Genomic DNA, 16,177 nt, shown 5'->3' with positions numbered 1-16,177 from the left:
TAATAGTAGTAATAATAATAATAACAACAACAACATCAAGTTTGAAAAAAAATACTAATAATAGCCATAACGTTAAAAACAGAATACAATATAATAAAAAAGAAGACATCCACAAGTTCTACTCAACTACTAAAAACATATCACTTTAGTTTGGAATTAGACTCCACTAATTAAATGTGCGAGTTTCTGATGACTATTGTCATTTTATCTATCTTTATAAAAAAATAAAAAAAAATAAAAACTAACAGTAATATCTATATATCTATTAAAGTACTTTTTTTTTTGACAAAAAAGCTATCTATTAAAAATACGTGACAGATTCTAGGCTCATGCATCATTCCCCTCACAGGGTAGTTTCTTATCATCTCTCAAATAATTCTTTAAAATATCATTTAGTGTAATTCAAACTCAAATATTAATCACATAGTGAAAATGAAACATTCATTAATTAAATGGAAAATGTTGATACCTGAAAAAATATAATCAACATAGATGAGATATTGATCATCTCAATGATCTTTTCAAGTGGGATAAAACACGATCTTGCCATTGAACAAGATTTCCAAATAAAGACATAAACATAAGCTACGCAACTCCCTATAACCTTACATACTAATAACATAACATTCAAAAACTATATGAAAAATAATTTTTTATGTATAATTCAAAATGACAATATTTACATGTGTCTGGCACGGACTCCATACTAGTTTGATATAAATTTAGGCTAAATTGTTATTTAATGGTCTAATAACTCCTTTTCACTTCATATTATCAGTTGAAAATTGCTCTTCCCGGTTCCCACACAAAAAATTGCTAAGAAACACATGCAATTTACCGACTTATCAGCAACAATATATAATTGTCTTTTGATGATTGCAACGATAGTTAACAACCGTTTTATCAATAGTGGTTAATTTTCTCAGCGGTAGTCAACTATGTTGTTGTCAGTTTCGCATATCATGCATGACCTGTAGTTTATAACCACAATTTTAGAGATAGTGCAACCAATACACCAACTATACTAAATCATAAGCAAAAATAACCTCAACCAATCAAAATCCTTGAAAACACAACTTAAACTTCTCTAAACATAGTATCTACAACTTTTCTAGATGTATTTATTTTTATTTGATCAAATATACTCCTTATTAATATTATCGATATATCTTGAAATATGAAAAGTTAACATTAAATATATCTATTCATAAAGCCAGTGAGAACACTTTGAATTAAACCACTAAATTGGTTTTTATCTTTATAAGTCAATCTCAAATTAGTTTATAACTTTATCAATATTTCAAATTAGTTATTAACTTTGTCAAACGTTTCAATTAGATTCATATTTTTATGTTTTCGTCGCATGACGAATGTCATACCCCAAATTTGGACCGTTTAAAATCTTTTTTGTCCATATTTTAAAATAGTCTACATTCTCTTTCATTTGCTTTTTTTTACCATTTAAAACTTGTGTTTTTCGTCTTTAATCATTTAAAAACTTTTATCTTGCATTTAGGTCACCGTTTGCATTTTTTACAACAGTTAAAATCACTTCATCTGCATTTTTATAACTTTTAAACGCCTTTTATATTTAAAAGTCTTTTTAGTCATAACAATCAAGTCATTTTAAAAGGTCTAATTGTATTTTAAAAGTCGCGTCCTTTTAATCATTTCAGACAAAATTTGGGCAGAGAAGTTACTTGGAAGTACCTTATTTTGGTTTTCGAAGGGGACTTTTTTAAGTGTTTTTTACTTTGTTTTATTTTCTTTATTATTCGTTAAATTTTTAGTCTTTTTATTTTGTTACATTTTATTTTATTATCTTTGTATTTTATTTTTAAATTTTTGTTTTTATTATTAGTTAATTGTTATTTCCTTTTGATGTCCAAAATGTCTTTAGTAGTCCAAGTCCACATGTCAAATATCCATTGGCTCTTTGTTTTTCTTTTCCCCCAAGTTTTGCTAAATTACTTTAGAACGCAATCTAGAATATTTTGGAACACAATCTAAAATATTTTGGCATGCAATCTAATATATTTTAGTGCTTGATCTGAAATATATTTTTTTGATACACAATAATATATTTATGTACTAAATAACATGTTTGTGTATTGCATAATATATTTTTGTACTCAATATGATATATTTTGGTACACAATTGTGATATTTTTGTACTAAATGAATTATTTGTCCCCAAAGTTTCTCACCTATTAGTTGTGAAATTTCTCTATAAATAGAGAGCTCACACAATGCACACCGAAATTCACAGTTGATGCTTCCTGTGTTTTTCTTCTATTCTCCCTCTTTTGACTTGTGTTGACGAGTCTTTCTTCTTTTTCTACTCCTTTCTGTCCCTCTCGGTTTCAAGGTCTCCTCTTAATTTCTTGCTTATGTCTCATTCATCACAATATTTCTTATGCTTACTAACGGATTAATCTTTGTTTTGAATCATAGCATGCACATTTAATTTTCTTATCATTTTATTTTAATTGATTTAATATGTATAATTTAGGGAATTGATGTAATTTTATTTCTTGCATCGTTTATCTTGGCATCGAGGCCATTAGAGTTGTATTTAGGAATTGATGTAATAATGTAGGTAACACAAACACCGATACCGCACCGACACAATCACTTCCTTTACCTCTTTACGCTTATTTTTACGTCGTTACGTTAGTTTACCGTTAGTTTAGAAAAAAACCTTTTTTTATCCCAAAAAATCAAAATATGTCAAGTTCAAAAATGTTTTTCTTAATAATTTTTTATATTTTATTTTCTTAATCAAACTTAATCTAACTTTAACTCTTTCGAAATTAAAATCAATCCACCTCACTCTTTTATTATCTCATGCCTTGAGGCCCCTTTCTCTTCTTAAAACCCATTTTCAAAATTAATAAAATCAACCTAACCCACCAAAAATTTTGAGTGGAACTATGTCGGTTTTGATCCCTTTCCAAAAAGGGTACGTAGGCAAATGACTCGTCCTTCCAAATCAAATAAAAAATAACAACAAAACATACTTCTTCTCCCTCCATTCTTTCACTTAGACATTGGGCAATAATTTTTCAAATGAACAAGTAATTTAGCAAATGATAATTTAGGTAAGCGGTTCATTCGGAGTACCGAAGTCGTTTAGGGTGCTTAATACCTTCCCTATGCGAAACCAACCCCCGGATCTAAAGTCTCATAAGGGTTTTTACTCATTTTTTCCCTTCCCACGAATAAAAATCGAGAGTTCAAAGATTGAAGATTCAAATCAATTAATGGTTTGATATCTGAAAATCACGAGCACAACGAATATTAACAGAGAGACTTAATTATTAAAAGTTTAACACAAACAAAGACTATCTAGAATATTAATAGAGATAGAGACTAATTTAAAAATGACTTACAAAGGCAATGGCAAATTTGATGGTTTACTCGAATATCTAGTGACGTTTATTTATTGTGTTTCCAATTTTCTATTTGCATGGATGAACAAAATATTAGAGAAAATGCTATAAATTTTCTGAAAATATATATTTTAAAATTGATTAATATTTTTGAAAATTCTATAAAAAATAAGAAATAGTTCTCAGTGTTTTCAAAAATACATTATCTCTAGTTAAATTTCATGTTTCTCTACCACAGTTAAAAAATAAAATATATAGCCAAATGTCATTCTAGCTGTCCACATATACAAAGCAAAAAATTTAAAAAGAACCCTTACAAAAGTTATATAAAAAAAAAAAGGAGACTAATTTTTTTAAAACGTGATGTTGTTGTTATTTCATTTTATGTTTTGTGTGAATAAAACGTGCTTATATCATTTTATTAATAATCAGATGTTCAATACAACAAGGTATAATAAATAAGTGGTGGAACTAGCTAATAATGTGACAACCCCAACAAGAATATGAGCTACCTCATTTACTTGTTGTTGATTAAAGTCAACCTTAGAGTTTGTAAGCTCACGTGACACATTATTATTATTATTATTATTATTATTATTATTGACTAATAACAGGAGGATGAGTAAGAAGTGATTATGTGGCGAGATGAAAAGATAAAAGCGTGTAGAGAAAGCTACTAAAATCATTTTCTTTCACTTCATTCAAAGAAAAGATAAAGAATCATCTTCTCCACCATTTTCTTACTCTTCATTCACAACAAACATATGGATAATGAAACTCATGAAAGGTTTCTCTGTAATTTGGTACTTTCTCCAAACGAAGAAACACGTGATAAGGGTAAACATAGCTGCGATTTGCTCAAATCCGTTGATCTACAAGGTGTTTTCTACGATGAATTGGTTAAACTCCTAAGTTCTCTAGATAAAGCAACCAGAAGGTTAGCCGTCATTGTTCTTTGTGATGCTCTCTCGACGCAATAACTCCTCAAAATCATTCACGAGTTCCACCTATGATATTTTCTTTTCTACGTAGCGATCAAATCGACGACGATTTTCTATTTGCTAAGCTTTGTAAAGTTTTTTCTAAGATGCTCCACTACATCGTTTTCTCTTGTACAATGAGTGTCTCCATGAGAATTTATCAAACGTCTAACATTCCCTCGCCTTGGTGCGAATGATTCTTATTTTCTTAATTTTCATAAAAGAAGAAAAAAACTATGCCTAAACCAATATTAAGTAAAAAGAAGCATGGCACTTCGAGTTCGATATGCAAAAATAGTTTTTTTTCAAAACCATTAGATTATATATCAAAAGAGTCGTATGAAAAAGGAGTATTTACGATTTTATATAATTATAATACTCTATTTTAGTGTCACAGTTCTTTTTTGTTTTCATTTTTCATAGAGAGACATTTAACAACAACATTGATTATTTTAATTGAATTTCAAAACAAAAAAGAAACTTTTGGATTGTTGAATAAAAAACTACACTAACTAAGAGGGCAACGGAATCATCATATTCTTTAAAAAAAAATATTTTCAAACAAAAGAAAAATATGGTTATTATATTTTGGAAGGATTACATGAGTGGTTTGAATTCTCCAAACCCTAGGTTTGTGAAGAATTGTTTGATGCTCTTTTGAAGATTGCCTCACAATGAGACCCCTGCAACCGTTTTACCTCATATGTCAGCGTTCCAAGATGCCATCACCATGTTAATGAGATCTGACAATACTCTTGACATGCGCATTGCCACGCTTTTTGCTGCTATCAACCTCCTTCATTTCATGTTCGAAAAAGGACACATCTCAGACTCATCAGACTTGGAATACGACGACGGCATATCAGAAGACGACGACTTGTAATCGGACGCAGTTCTTGTTCATTTCTCAGGCTCTGGCCAAGATGTCGATGGAGACTGCGGTTTTGTAAGGTGTAACAGAAGGTGAAATTGGATAAATGAATCTAAAATTAACAAGAGTGAAATTGAAATAGTGACCTTTAATACAAAAACCGTGATAGACTTTTGCTTATTTCTTTTTTATTGTTTATACTACTTTCATTTGAAATTTGGATACACCAATTGATTTAAACCATTAGATGTATATGAGATTGAGAGAAAATTAAAACCGAATATTGTATGATGACACATATTATTGTAAAATAAAGTCTATTTTTATACAATGTTATTGTAAAAAGTTGTACGATATTAGAAAATCACAATCATTCATAATAATGTCTTTAGAAAAAATAGTTTTGAATGAAATCAAATATTTTTAAGGATTCGTTATGATTGTTTGGTGGTGTACAAAGTTTTTACACTGATCATCCATACTATTTAAAAATATTGCTTGCCTAAAAAATATTTAATCTCCTCATTTTTTTTGTATTATTCTTTTCTTGGTGGTTTCTTTTATTGTTCTTTGATGTGACGTTTGAAAAATTAAAGACTTAATGATGATTGGTGCTTAATACATTTTCTTTTAAACATTGATCACTTTAACACTTGTTATTTTATTGAATGAAATCATTACGAGTCCCACACATTGAAATATCCATATTTATTTATTTACATTTTTCTATTCACTTTGAGGAATTGAAGGCCAATGAAATCTTCTTGGAGTACAACTTGACAAATTTACTATTATTATTATTATTATTATTATTATTATTATTATTATTATTATTATTATTATTATAAACATTTATAAAGATGAGAAATCCTGATTAAAATATAGTCATTTTGTTTTTTAAATAAAAAAAATCATTTCTTTTTATCTATTACACATGTTTTTTTTTAATATAAGTTAGATACAATTGAAATTACTTACAACTCAAGTTGTATACATACATATATATATATATATATATATATATATATATATATATATCTTAAGAAAGTTATATGTATATTTTTTAAATACCTCATACATAAGTTTCACATTTTAAAAAATACGGAGAAATCAAGTTGGTGGTAATAAAAAAGACTAAAAAAGAATATACAAATCAACTCACTTGAGAGTTGCTCAAACAAAAATAAAAGTTGATTCTTGAGAAATTAACCACATATGGAGAAACTAACACATTTATACATAAAAAAAATGTTGTAATTACAAAAAGTACAAAACTTAGATGCATTTTTTTAGTTGTTTTTTGTGTGGTTCTTCACATTAAATTCATTTTTTGTGCTTATAATAAACTTTGAAAAAATCATGGATTTAAGACATCATTGGTAGTTATGAGTATTTTGTGTGAATAATCATAAGAAAAACACTCAAAGAAATGTACATAATCAAGAAAGATGAAGCAACAAACCTACGAAGCAAATGATGTGTGAATCGAAGAAGTAATTGTGATTCTTTTTAGCAAATCTCACACACCATACATGTCACATACAATAACCAGTTTAAGATCATAAAGGAAATATGTTAAAATAAAAATAAAACTAAAAATTGAATTACTGAAAAATTGAAGACTCAAAAGTCGTCATAAGAATATAAGAGCATCTTCAAATGGAGTGTGAAAGAGGTTTTCATAAATTTGATAAATTTATGTTTTAATTTTCATTCCATTGGAGGAACTTGATTTGACAAAGTAAGTATCATAAAAATTGTTGACATATCTTACATAAGATAAGATGTCATAGAAATTGATCAATTAATATTTGTATTTGAAACAATATTAAGTAAACATTAAGACTACATAGAAATGTGAGTTACTTTAGAGTTGCATAATTATTTGCAATTAGAGCAAAATGTGTATGAGTTGTATTAGTACGTTGTAGCATCGTAGGAACACATATTATTAGTTTATTATACCCAAAATAATTCCTTAAAAAATTACCATTGGAGATGCTCTATTTAAACCAATAACAATTGAATACGAAAGAATAGGGCTGACAATGAACCGAACCAACTCGAAAATAACTTGATACTCGATTCGATAAATGATTCGTTGAACTTGGTTCATGAACCAAATGAGCCGAACTTGAGTTGAAAATTAAGCTCGTTAAATAAATAAGTTGAACTTGAACCGAGCATGGTTCGACTCGTTTGGTTCATGAACTGGCTCGATAATATATAATTTATTATAAGCTTATTTTAATAGTTATATACTTTTTTTCATAGAAATTATTACTAATTTGATTAAATATCGACGACAATTTTAACAATAGAGAGAGGAAAAAAGGTTAATACCTTATGAATGCTTTTACACAAACATGTGCAAAAAATAGTCCCACATCGGGGAGGTTTGGAAATATCAGAGATGAGGAGTGTATATAAAACCGCAGTGCATAGCAACTATGTTGTAAGTAAAACAAATACTAGTACTACAGGTACACTAGTAAATAGCTAATGGTCTTGACTCTTGAGACCAAATGCTTGATAGTTTTATTTAAATTATTTTGTTTTCTTTAAAAGGTCAAAGACCTATATATATATATATATTTTTGAAAAAAAAATTAAAAAAAAGCTTTTGAAATATGTAATTCGAGCAAGCGAGTTGAACTTAACAAACCGAACTGAGTTGTTCGTAAATTTTAAATGAGCCGAACTCGAATTTAAAAAAGGTTTGTTTCGAACTTGAGTCGAGTTTTGAGCCGAATCAATTCTTATCGAGTCGAGCTCAGACAGGTTCGACTCGACTCATTTCCAGCCTTATGAAAGAATAAAATATAGTAGAAATTTTGCAGAGATATTTGCATAAATGAACAAAAAGGAGGCACATGAATTAAAATGTGTTCGGCATAGTTCTTAAGTGAATTTTTCACTTCCAATTATACCTTTAATAAATTTATCTACAAAAATATTATATATTATTAGTATAATTCAAAAATAAATATAATAATTTATATTATATTTGTTATATTGTTGGTGTATTAAAACATATATATAATAATCCGTATTATATTTGTTATATTGTTTGTGTTATTAAAAAAGATAATATAGTTTATTATCCTAAAAAAAATATAGTTTATTATATTATGAAAGTGGAAAAAATACATATATACCTAAAATTTTACTCAATCAAATAGTTTTAATTTAAAATTAAAATTTCATAAAATGATTTTTCATGATTTATACACGATTTAGATCATCAATAAAAAGAACAAAAATACATGCACGAAAAATCCATCTAAATAGTAGTAATTATAAATAAAATAAGACTACAAAATAATATGTTGTAACCACATTACAATATTCACTATAAATAAAATAAGACTACAAAATTAAAAGTTGGCATTGTCCTTATACTTCATCTTTAAGCCTACCATAAATAAAATTACGTTTAAACCAATAACTATTGGAGCCCTTAATCTATGTTCCATCGCCTGTATAAAATTTGTCATGAGTGTCAAAACTAATTTTCTCAAGCGAGTTCGAATTCCTCAATAGGTGCCTAGCAAACTCAATAGCACTTGGAGTGCATAGATAACCATGTAACTCAACATATTTCAAATCACTTCGAAAAAACCTTGCATGCTTACTTTTAAATCCAACGGCATGTGATGAATTTTTAACCTGAAATTTGAAAAATAACAATCATGGTATTACGCATATGAAAATTTTAAAATTATACACTTATACTTATATTTTATTCATGAGGAAGTATGTATTTTATCCTTATTTTCATTATTGAAATTGAAAAAAATTAATTATAAATTAAAAATATTCTTTTACATCATTTTAAATTTATCGATTATTTCAACTAATTTAATCAAATACTTCAATTTCAATTTGCTAATTTGTCAACTAAAAAGTAAAAACACACAGTAAATATGGATAATAAAACTTCTACATCTTAGTAGTTTCAATTTCGTCGAATAAAATTGATTTACATATAACTATTTCAAAAACAATGATTTATTAAAAAGTAAGTTAGAACAAATAAAGAGTTGAGTAAGTGACTGTAACTCACAGTAAGAGAAAGCTTTTGGAGATGTTGAGAGGTCATTAAAACATCTAAAATCAAATAGTATCCCATACTAGGAGCAAATGCTTTCTCGAGAAATAACTCCAATCGTTTAAGATTTTGAAATTGATCCAAGACCTTTAATTTTGCTATCTGTATACATCGGTAAAATTTAAAGTAAATAAAAACAACCGGCAACACAAATTAATTAAAAGAAACCTAGGCAGTTAATAGAGGCAAGGCAACTAGCGTTGATATCTATCGTGGCATAACTAAGGATGTAAATGGATATCCATGAACATAGATAACATTACGTTCCTTATGTCCAGTTGGATAATTATGATATACGTTAAGTGGGTAATTCAAAGATTTCGAGGTATTCACGAACATATATAAATATCCATAGATAAGATTTTAAAAAAATAATAATATTCTTTGTTATTTTTTTTTATAACTAACTAAAATTTAACAACAAAAGTTCATCACATTCATTTTCTTCTTTTTACCCAAATATAATATCCATACATTACAATAACAATATCCATACATTTCATTTTTAACAAAAAGAAAAAACCAATCACATTCAACAAAACAAAGTTCCTTGATTAAAGAAGGCTTAATTGCATGTTTGATCTCTTATGTTTATTTTAGTTTCAAATTGGTCCTTCGTGTTTTAAAAGTTTTAAGTTGGTCCCTTACGTTTTAAAAGTTTCAAGTTGGTCCAAAATGTTACTCACGTTGGAATAAGTTAGTCTCTCCCATCACTTAAATTTAAAACATTTTATCCCCGTGAGCTTAGCTCAGTTGGTAGGGATATTACATATTACATGCAGGAGCCGGGGTTCGAACCCCGGACACTCCACTTCTCCATAATTTAATTGTGTGAGCGCTAGCCACTAGGCTACTTGACCAAAAAAAAAAAAAAAAAATTAAAACATTTTTTCAATTTTTTTTTGTTTCATTAAACTCAATATCATGTCGTGGAAGAGACCAACTTAAAACTTTTAAAACATAAGAGAATATTGAAATGATGTGAGATTCGACGCAATGATACCGATAGATGGTTCAACGAATAAGGGTCCATCCTTAATCTCCACTCGTGAAGCCAACGTTTGGATAATACGCTGGTTTTCACCAAATCCTTCAAAGGTAACCTGGAGAAATACGATAAAACACAATCAGGAATCTCACTATTGAGCTTTTTACACCTCTTCATTATTGCTGCAAGCAAAAAATGAACACAAAATTGAATAAATTCAGATTCCAACTAGAACCTACAAAAAATTGGGTTTTAGGATTGACTATCCTCAACTCGGAACGGGAATCTACAGCATGAATTGCAAAAATGTATAGAAACTATGAAACATGGACACTCTTCGGATTAGCCGTGTTCTGATGTCGGACACGTACACGACACCAACATATAAGATTACACTGAATTATGCAAAAAAAATTCAAATTATTAGCGGTGTCGACGTGTTTGTGTCCGTGTTCATAGTATAGAAATATTATAAATTATAAATAAGTAAATAAATTTCCACTAAGTAGAGGAGATAATTTGAAACAGATCGTAAAATTCCATATAAATATGATGTTTATAAGGATTTACCATAACGAAACAAGACACTTACGATGGTAGAAGACGTTGATTGTCGGAAGCTTCCTTCAGAATTTGGGGGAAAAGCGAAGACAAGAACCTAAATTACTATGATTTCCTATTTGGGATTTACTTTTCCCACCCTATGGGTTTACTCGCGCGCTCTATTTTTTTTCAAAAATGCCCTTGAATTTCCAAATTTTATAATTCGGAATGATGTTTTCTTTTGTTAAAGGTGAAAAAATGAGTAACGGATTTTTCCGGATTTTGTAATATGGAAACTTCAAAAAATAGGGCGTGTTACATGATGTTTCAGATTACATAATCCGGAAACCCCCTAAACACCCTTTTTCAAGGTAAAACAGTTTGAATTATATAATCCGAACTGTATCAGCACAAATTCTAAACATGTTTGTAACATGGATAGTCATTTTAGGAACAATATTAATCTTCATAACTCTCATCCTTCTGTTTTGGGTCATTGTTACATGTTCTTAGTAAAAAATCGGGTTTTCGGGCTACTTGATCGGATTGCTCCGAAACTTCCCCAGAAAATCAGAAAATTCGAGGACCACGACTCCCTTTAAAGGGACTTCTTACGGGACTCCGCCCCTCAAGATTCAAAATTTCATCGTTTAGACCCATTTTTCATATTCTCATAAAAATACGAAAAAAATTGCATTAGTTTTATTTGATTTTTAGAACTTTTTTGTGCTATTTTTATATTTTTATGATTTTATTTGACAGGTTTTTAGTATTTTTTTACTTAATTTTTTTGTTGTTTTTGAAAGCAAAACTCAAAACTGCTGAAATGTGAGAGAGTCTGATGGTTGATTATACATAAGAATTGTCCGGATTATAAAATCCAAAATAGTAAACATGAATCCGGAATGCACAAGGGCATTTTTGGAAATTTTACAGAGCGCAGGAGAAGGCCATAGGGGGAGAAAAGTAATAGTCTTCCTATTTTTATTTATAGTTTTATTTATGAACCGAGTTTATACTTCTTTGCAACAAAATGGACCGAATATAATGTACATTTTATTTTATTTTTCCACCTTCCATATTTCTTGCACGCCCTTCGCATTTCCATTTTTACTTTCGTTTAGATTACATAATCCAAAAAAAATACATTATACAATTCAAAAAGATGTGTTATTTGAATAACTATTTGATTAACAACTTATTTAACAATCATAATATACATAGAAAAAGTAAGTATTGACACAAAAATCAAAACAATAAAGACATAAAATAGTAAAAACATAACAAGAGTATGAGAGAAAGAATTGTTAAAGAAATTATTACAAAATGATCGCACAAATATAATTTCTCTAATCCGAATCATACCTATGTGCCAGTGAAACCATAAACCCTCCTCATTTAAAAAATTTAAGATTTTGCTCTAAATTTCTTAAAACAGAAAAAACCATCCAAAATCTGAACCACTAGACATTGTGTTATTCCTGAAGTTTTTCTGGTTTCATTAGATTTCAAGTATTATTGTCAACAATCAAATATTCATTGACTTGTTTTTTATTTCCTATGTGTAGACCTTGTTTGGATTATATAATTTAAACATATTGTTGTGATTCTCACAAAACAAATGGTCGATCCTCAACATCAACTCCAACTTCCCCACAGCTTCAACCAACAACCTTTATACAGAAACTTATGCAACACGCTTCTCTCTTTAACATTTTCTCGCTCCCTCCCCAAAGGTCTTCAACTCCACGCTCATATCATCAAATTAGGGTTACAAACTATTCCTCTTCTTTCTCATCACCTCATCAACTTCTACTCCAAAACCCATCTCCCTTATTCCTCCCTTCAAATCTTCCACGATTCTCCTCACAAATCCGCCACTACTTGGAGCTCTGTCATTTCTTCCTTCGCTCAAAATGACCTCCCTTTACTCTCTCTTAACTACTTCCGCCTTATGCTTCGTCAAGGTGTTCCTCCCGATGACCACATTTTCCCTAGTGCTACTAAATCATGCGGGATTCTATCGTCGCTCCCCGTTGCTAAAATGCTGCATTGTTTTGCTTTAAAGACGGCTTACCATCTTGATATTTTTGTGGGGAGTTCTGTTATTGATATGTATGCTAAATGTGGTGATATTTGTTACGCGCATAACGTGTTTGATGAAATGCCGTATAGAAATGTTGTTTCTTGGAGTGGGTTGATTTATGGGTATGTTCAATTGGGTGAGGATGATGAATCGTTGAGGCTTTTTAAACGGTTTCTTGTTGAAGAAGAAAATGAGGGTGTTAATGATTTTACTTTGTCCAGTGTTTTAAGGGTTTGTGGCGGTTCGACTTTGCTTCAAATGGGGAGGTTAATACATGGGTTGAGTTTTAAGACGAGTTTTGATTCGTCTTGTTTTGTTGCAAGTTCTTTGATTTCGTTGTATTCGAAATGTGGGGTTGTTGAAGAAGCTTATGATGTTTTTGAGGAGGTTACTGTTAGGAATCTTGGTATGTGGAATGCGATGTTGATTGCTTGTGCTCAGCATGCACATACGGATAAAACATTTGAGTTGTTTGATAAGATGAAGAGTGTTGGTGGTATGAAGGCTAATTTTATTACCTTTTTGTGTGTGCTTTATGCTTGCAGCCATGCGGGGTTGGTAGAGAAGGGTAAGTATTACTTTGAGTTGATGAAGGATTATGGTATTGAACCTGGGACACAACATTATTCAACCATGGTGGATTTGCTTGGTCGTGCGGGGAAGTTAAATGATGCGGTTAAATTGATTGAGGAAATGCCTATGGAACCTACTGAATCTGTTTGGGGAGCTTTGTTAACTGGGTGTAGATTACATGGGAATACCAAACTGGCATCTTATGTTGCTGATAGAGTTTCTGAGTTGGGTTCTGTCAGTTCTGGACTTCATGTTATGCTTTCTAATGCTTATGCTGCCGCTGGGAGATGGGAGGAAGCGGCGAAAGCAAGGAAGATGATGAGGGACAGAGGAATAAAGAAGGAAACTGGATTGAGTTGGGTGGAGGAAGGAAATAGAATTCACACATTTGCTGCTGGTGATAGGTCTCATGCGAAGTCCGTAGAAATTTATGATAAGTTAGATGAGTTGGGTGAAGAAATGGATAAAGCTGGTTATGTTGCCGATACTTCTTTTGTGTTAAAAGAAGTGGATGGGGAAGAGAAGAGTAGAAGTATTAGGTATCATAGTGAGAGATTAGCTATTGCATTTGGATTTATTACATTCCCTCATGGACAACCAATTAGAGTAATGAAGAATTTACGGGTTTGTGGCGATTGTCACACTGCTATCAAGTTTATTAGTAAATGTACTGGAAGGGTCATCATCGTGAGGGACAATAATCGGTTCCATCGATTTGAGGATGGAAAATGTACTTGTGGAGATTATTGGTGATCATACATTAGGGGCATTAGAAACATTATTTACCTGGAACAAAAGTAGCATCAGCTTGCGGGTATAACATTACATCATTCACAAAACTATCTTGTTTTATTTTTCTTTCTCACCATGTGCAATATTGCGGTAATTTTTAATTTTTTGTATATTGCTGCTAATAAGTTATGGAGAAAAAGAAAGGCTATTTAGCCTTGTAAGTTGTACTCATTGAAGTGCCCCAAAAATACTGATTCCTTGCTAGTTACTACTTACAGGTTCGGTTATAAAACCAAGTCTGTTATGGCCATCCTAATTTTAGTTTGTTTTGTTGATTGATGCAAACAACATTCAGAAACACTAAAATAAAAACAGCATTCGAACATAAAGACAGAAATTGACAAAAAAATTAACTAGTAGGTTTGTCCATTTTTCATTGCTCATTTTACCCCTTGTATTCTTGTATTCATTTATAGTATATTACTAGCTACATGATTGCCTTGTACAAGACTATAATACTAATACATATTGATTTTAAAGCAGATTTTTATGATGCAAATCCGACGTAAATCATTACTTACAATGTCTACATAGATAAGGGTTATAGCGATTTCAACATAGATAAGGAAGTTCACTAACACAAGAGAATTAGAAGTTACCTTCCCTTCCCACCATATAAGCTTTTGTTGGAAAAATTAATCATTCATTCACACAATCAAATACCCAATGAAAATGACCATATTCTCTTGAGAGGAACCTATCTACTTGTGCTTCCTTATCAACAATCTTAAAATCAACAGAATTAGCTAAGCGAACCTAAAAGGAAGTTTAAAAACGTTGTCGCCTATATCAAAAACCTGATGAGTACGTAATGCTCAGGTCTGGTGCTCCAAAATGAATGAGACCCCTCTCCCTTCCATGAAACTATACCGTCAAAAGCAGGAATAATAAAAGCAACGATGATGAAGAAGAATGATGAAAAATAATATGGAAGACTCTAGAATACTAGAGAATAATGTGGAAGTCTCTAGAACACTAAATAATAATATAGAAGTCTCTAGAATACTAGGGAATAATAAGGAAGCTACTAGACACTACTAAATAAGCACTAGGGAAGTCTTGACTTTTCTAGATCCTTCTAGTTTTATGTACTAGAGTATCCATATCTCCAGACTTTTCTTTGTTTCTAGATATTTCTAGTTTATAATGGAGAGCCTTCCTAGAGTAGTATAAATAAGGCTCACCACCTAGTGTTTTGGCATACTCAAGATACTCAAGCATAGTCAAGCATTGAATCATTCAAGTAATATAACTTTTCTTTGAGAATATTAGAGTGTTTCTCAATTTTCTCTACCTTTCCTTTTGTCCCTGAGCCAAACGATTCCTCGAAAAATGCTTTGTGCTACATTAGGATGATACTTGTTTTTTTGGAATCCAAACCAGACACACAGAACGTGTATACGATGTTTTATGACTTGGATTCGCATGATTTACTTCCATACTTCCATAGCTTAATAATGAATTTTATTTTGGAAGGTGACTACGATTCCATTGGAGTTTTTGATTGGTTATCTTGTGAACATAAACACAACCTCAAACATAAGGATCATAGGTTTCTTTCCCTGTCTCTAAACTCCTTTAACATAGACATGATGACTTCATAAACAAGTTTTTCCAAGCTTGGAATCATGTTAATAGTGACTTCAAGTTCTCCCACAATTTTACGAGCTCTTATGTAAAGTCCGACCAAAGTAACTTACCTATCAAATATTACATTTGTATGACTGAGAAGCCGGCTGAATACAGTTTTGTAGGGTTGCTTACTGTTCTTTGCGATGAGGGAATATGTAATGAAGCTGCTAACATGTCAAAGTTGGCGGACGATAGTAAAATATTTGTCA

At 30.4% G+C, this 16,177-nt stretch overlaps 1 protein-coding gene across 1 annotated transcript; it reads left to right on the top strand.

The window, feature by feature from the left end:
* The first annotated feature begins 12,377 nt into the window (after positions 1-12,377).
* LOC11437918 (putative pentatricopeptide repeat-containing protein At5g52630) lies at positions 12,378-14,507 on the top strand. Its single transcript, XM_003625112.4, has one exon. The coding sequence runs from the start codon at positions 12,507-12,509 to the stop codon at positions 14,295-14,297; it is 1,791 nt and encodes a 596-aa protein (XP_003625160.1). The 5' UTR covers positions 12,378-12,506; the 3' UTR covers positions 14,298-14,507.
* Positions 14,508-16,177: the final 1,670 nt, after the last annotated feature.

Source organism: Medicago truncatula, chromosome 7, assembly GCF_003473485.1.
Source record: "Medicago truncatula cultivar Jemalong A17 chromosome 7, MtrunA17r5.0-ANR, whole genome shotgun sequence".
Lineage (NCBI taxonomy): Eukaryota > Viridiplantae > Streptophyta > Magnoliopsida > Fabales > Fabaceae > Medicago > Medicago truncatula.
The sequence above is the reverse complement of the archived record's forward strand: the minus strand, read 5'-3'. Positions and strand labels throughout refer to the sequence as shown.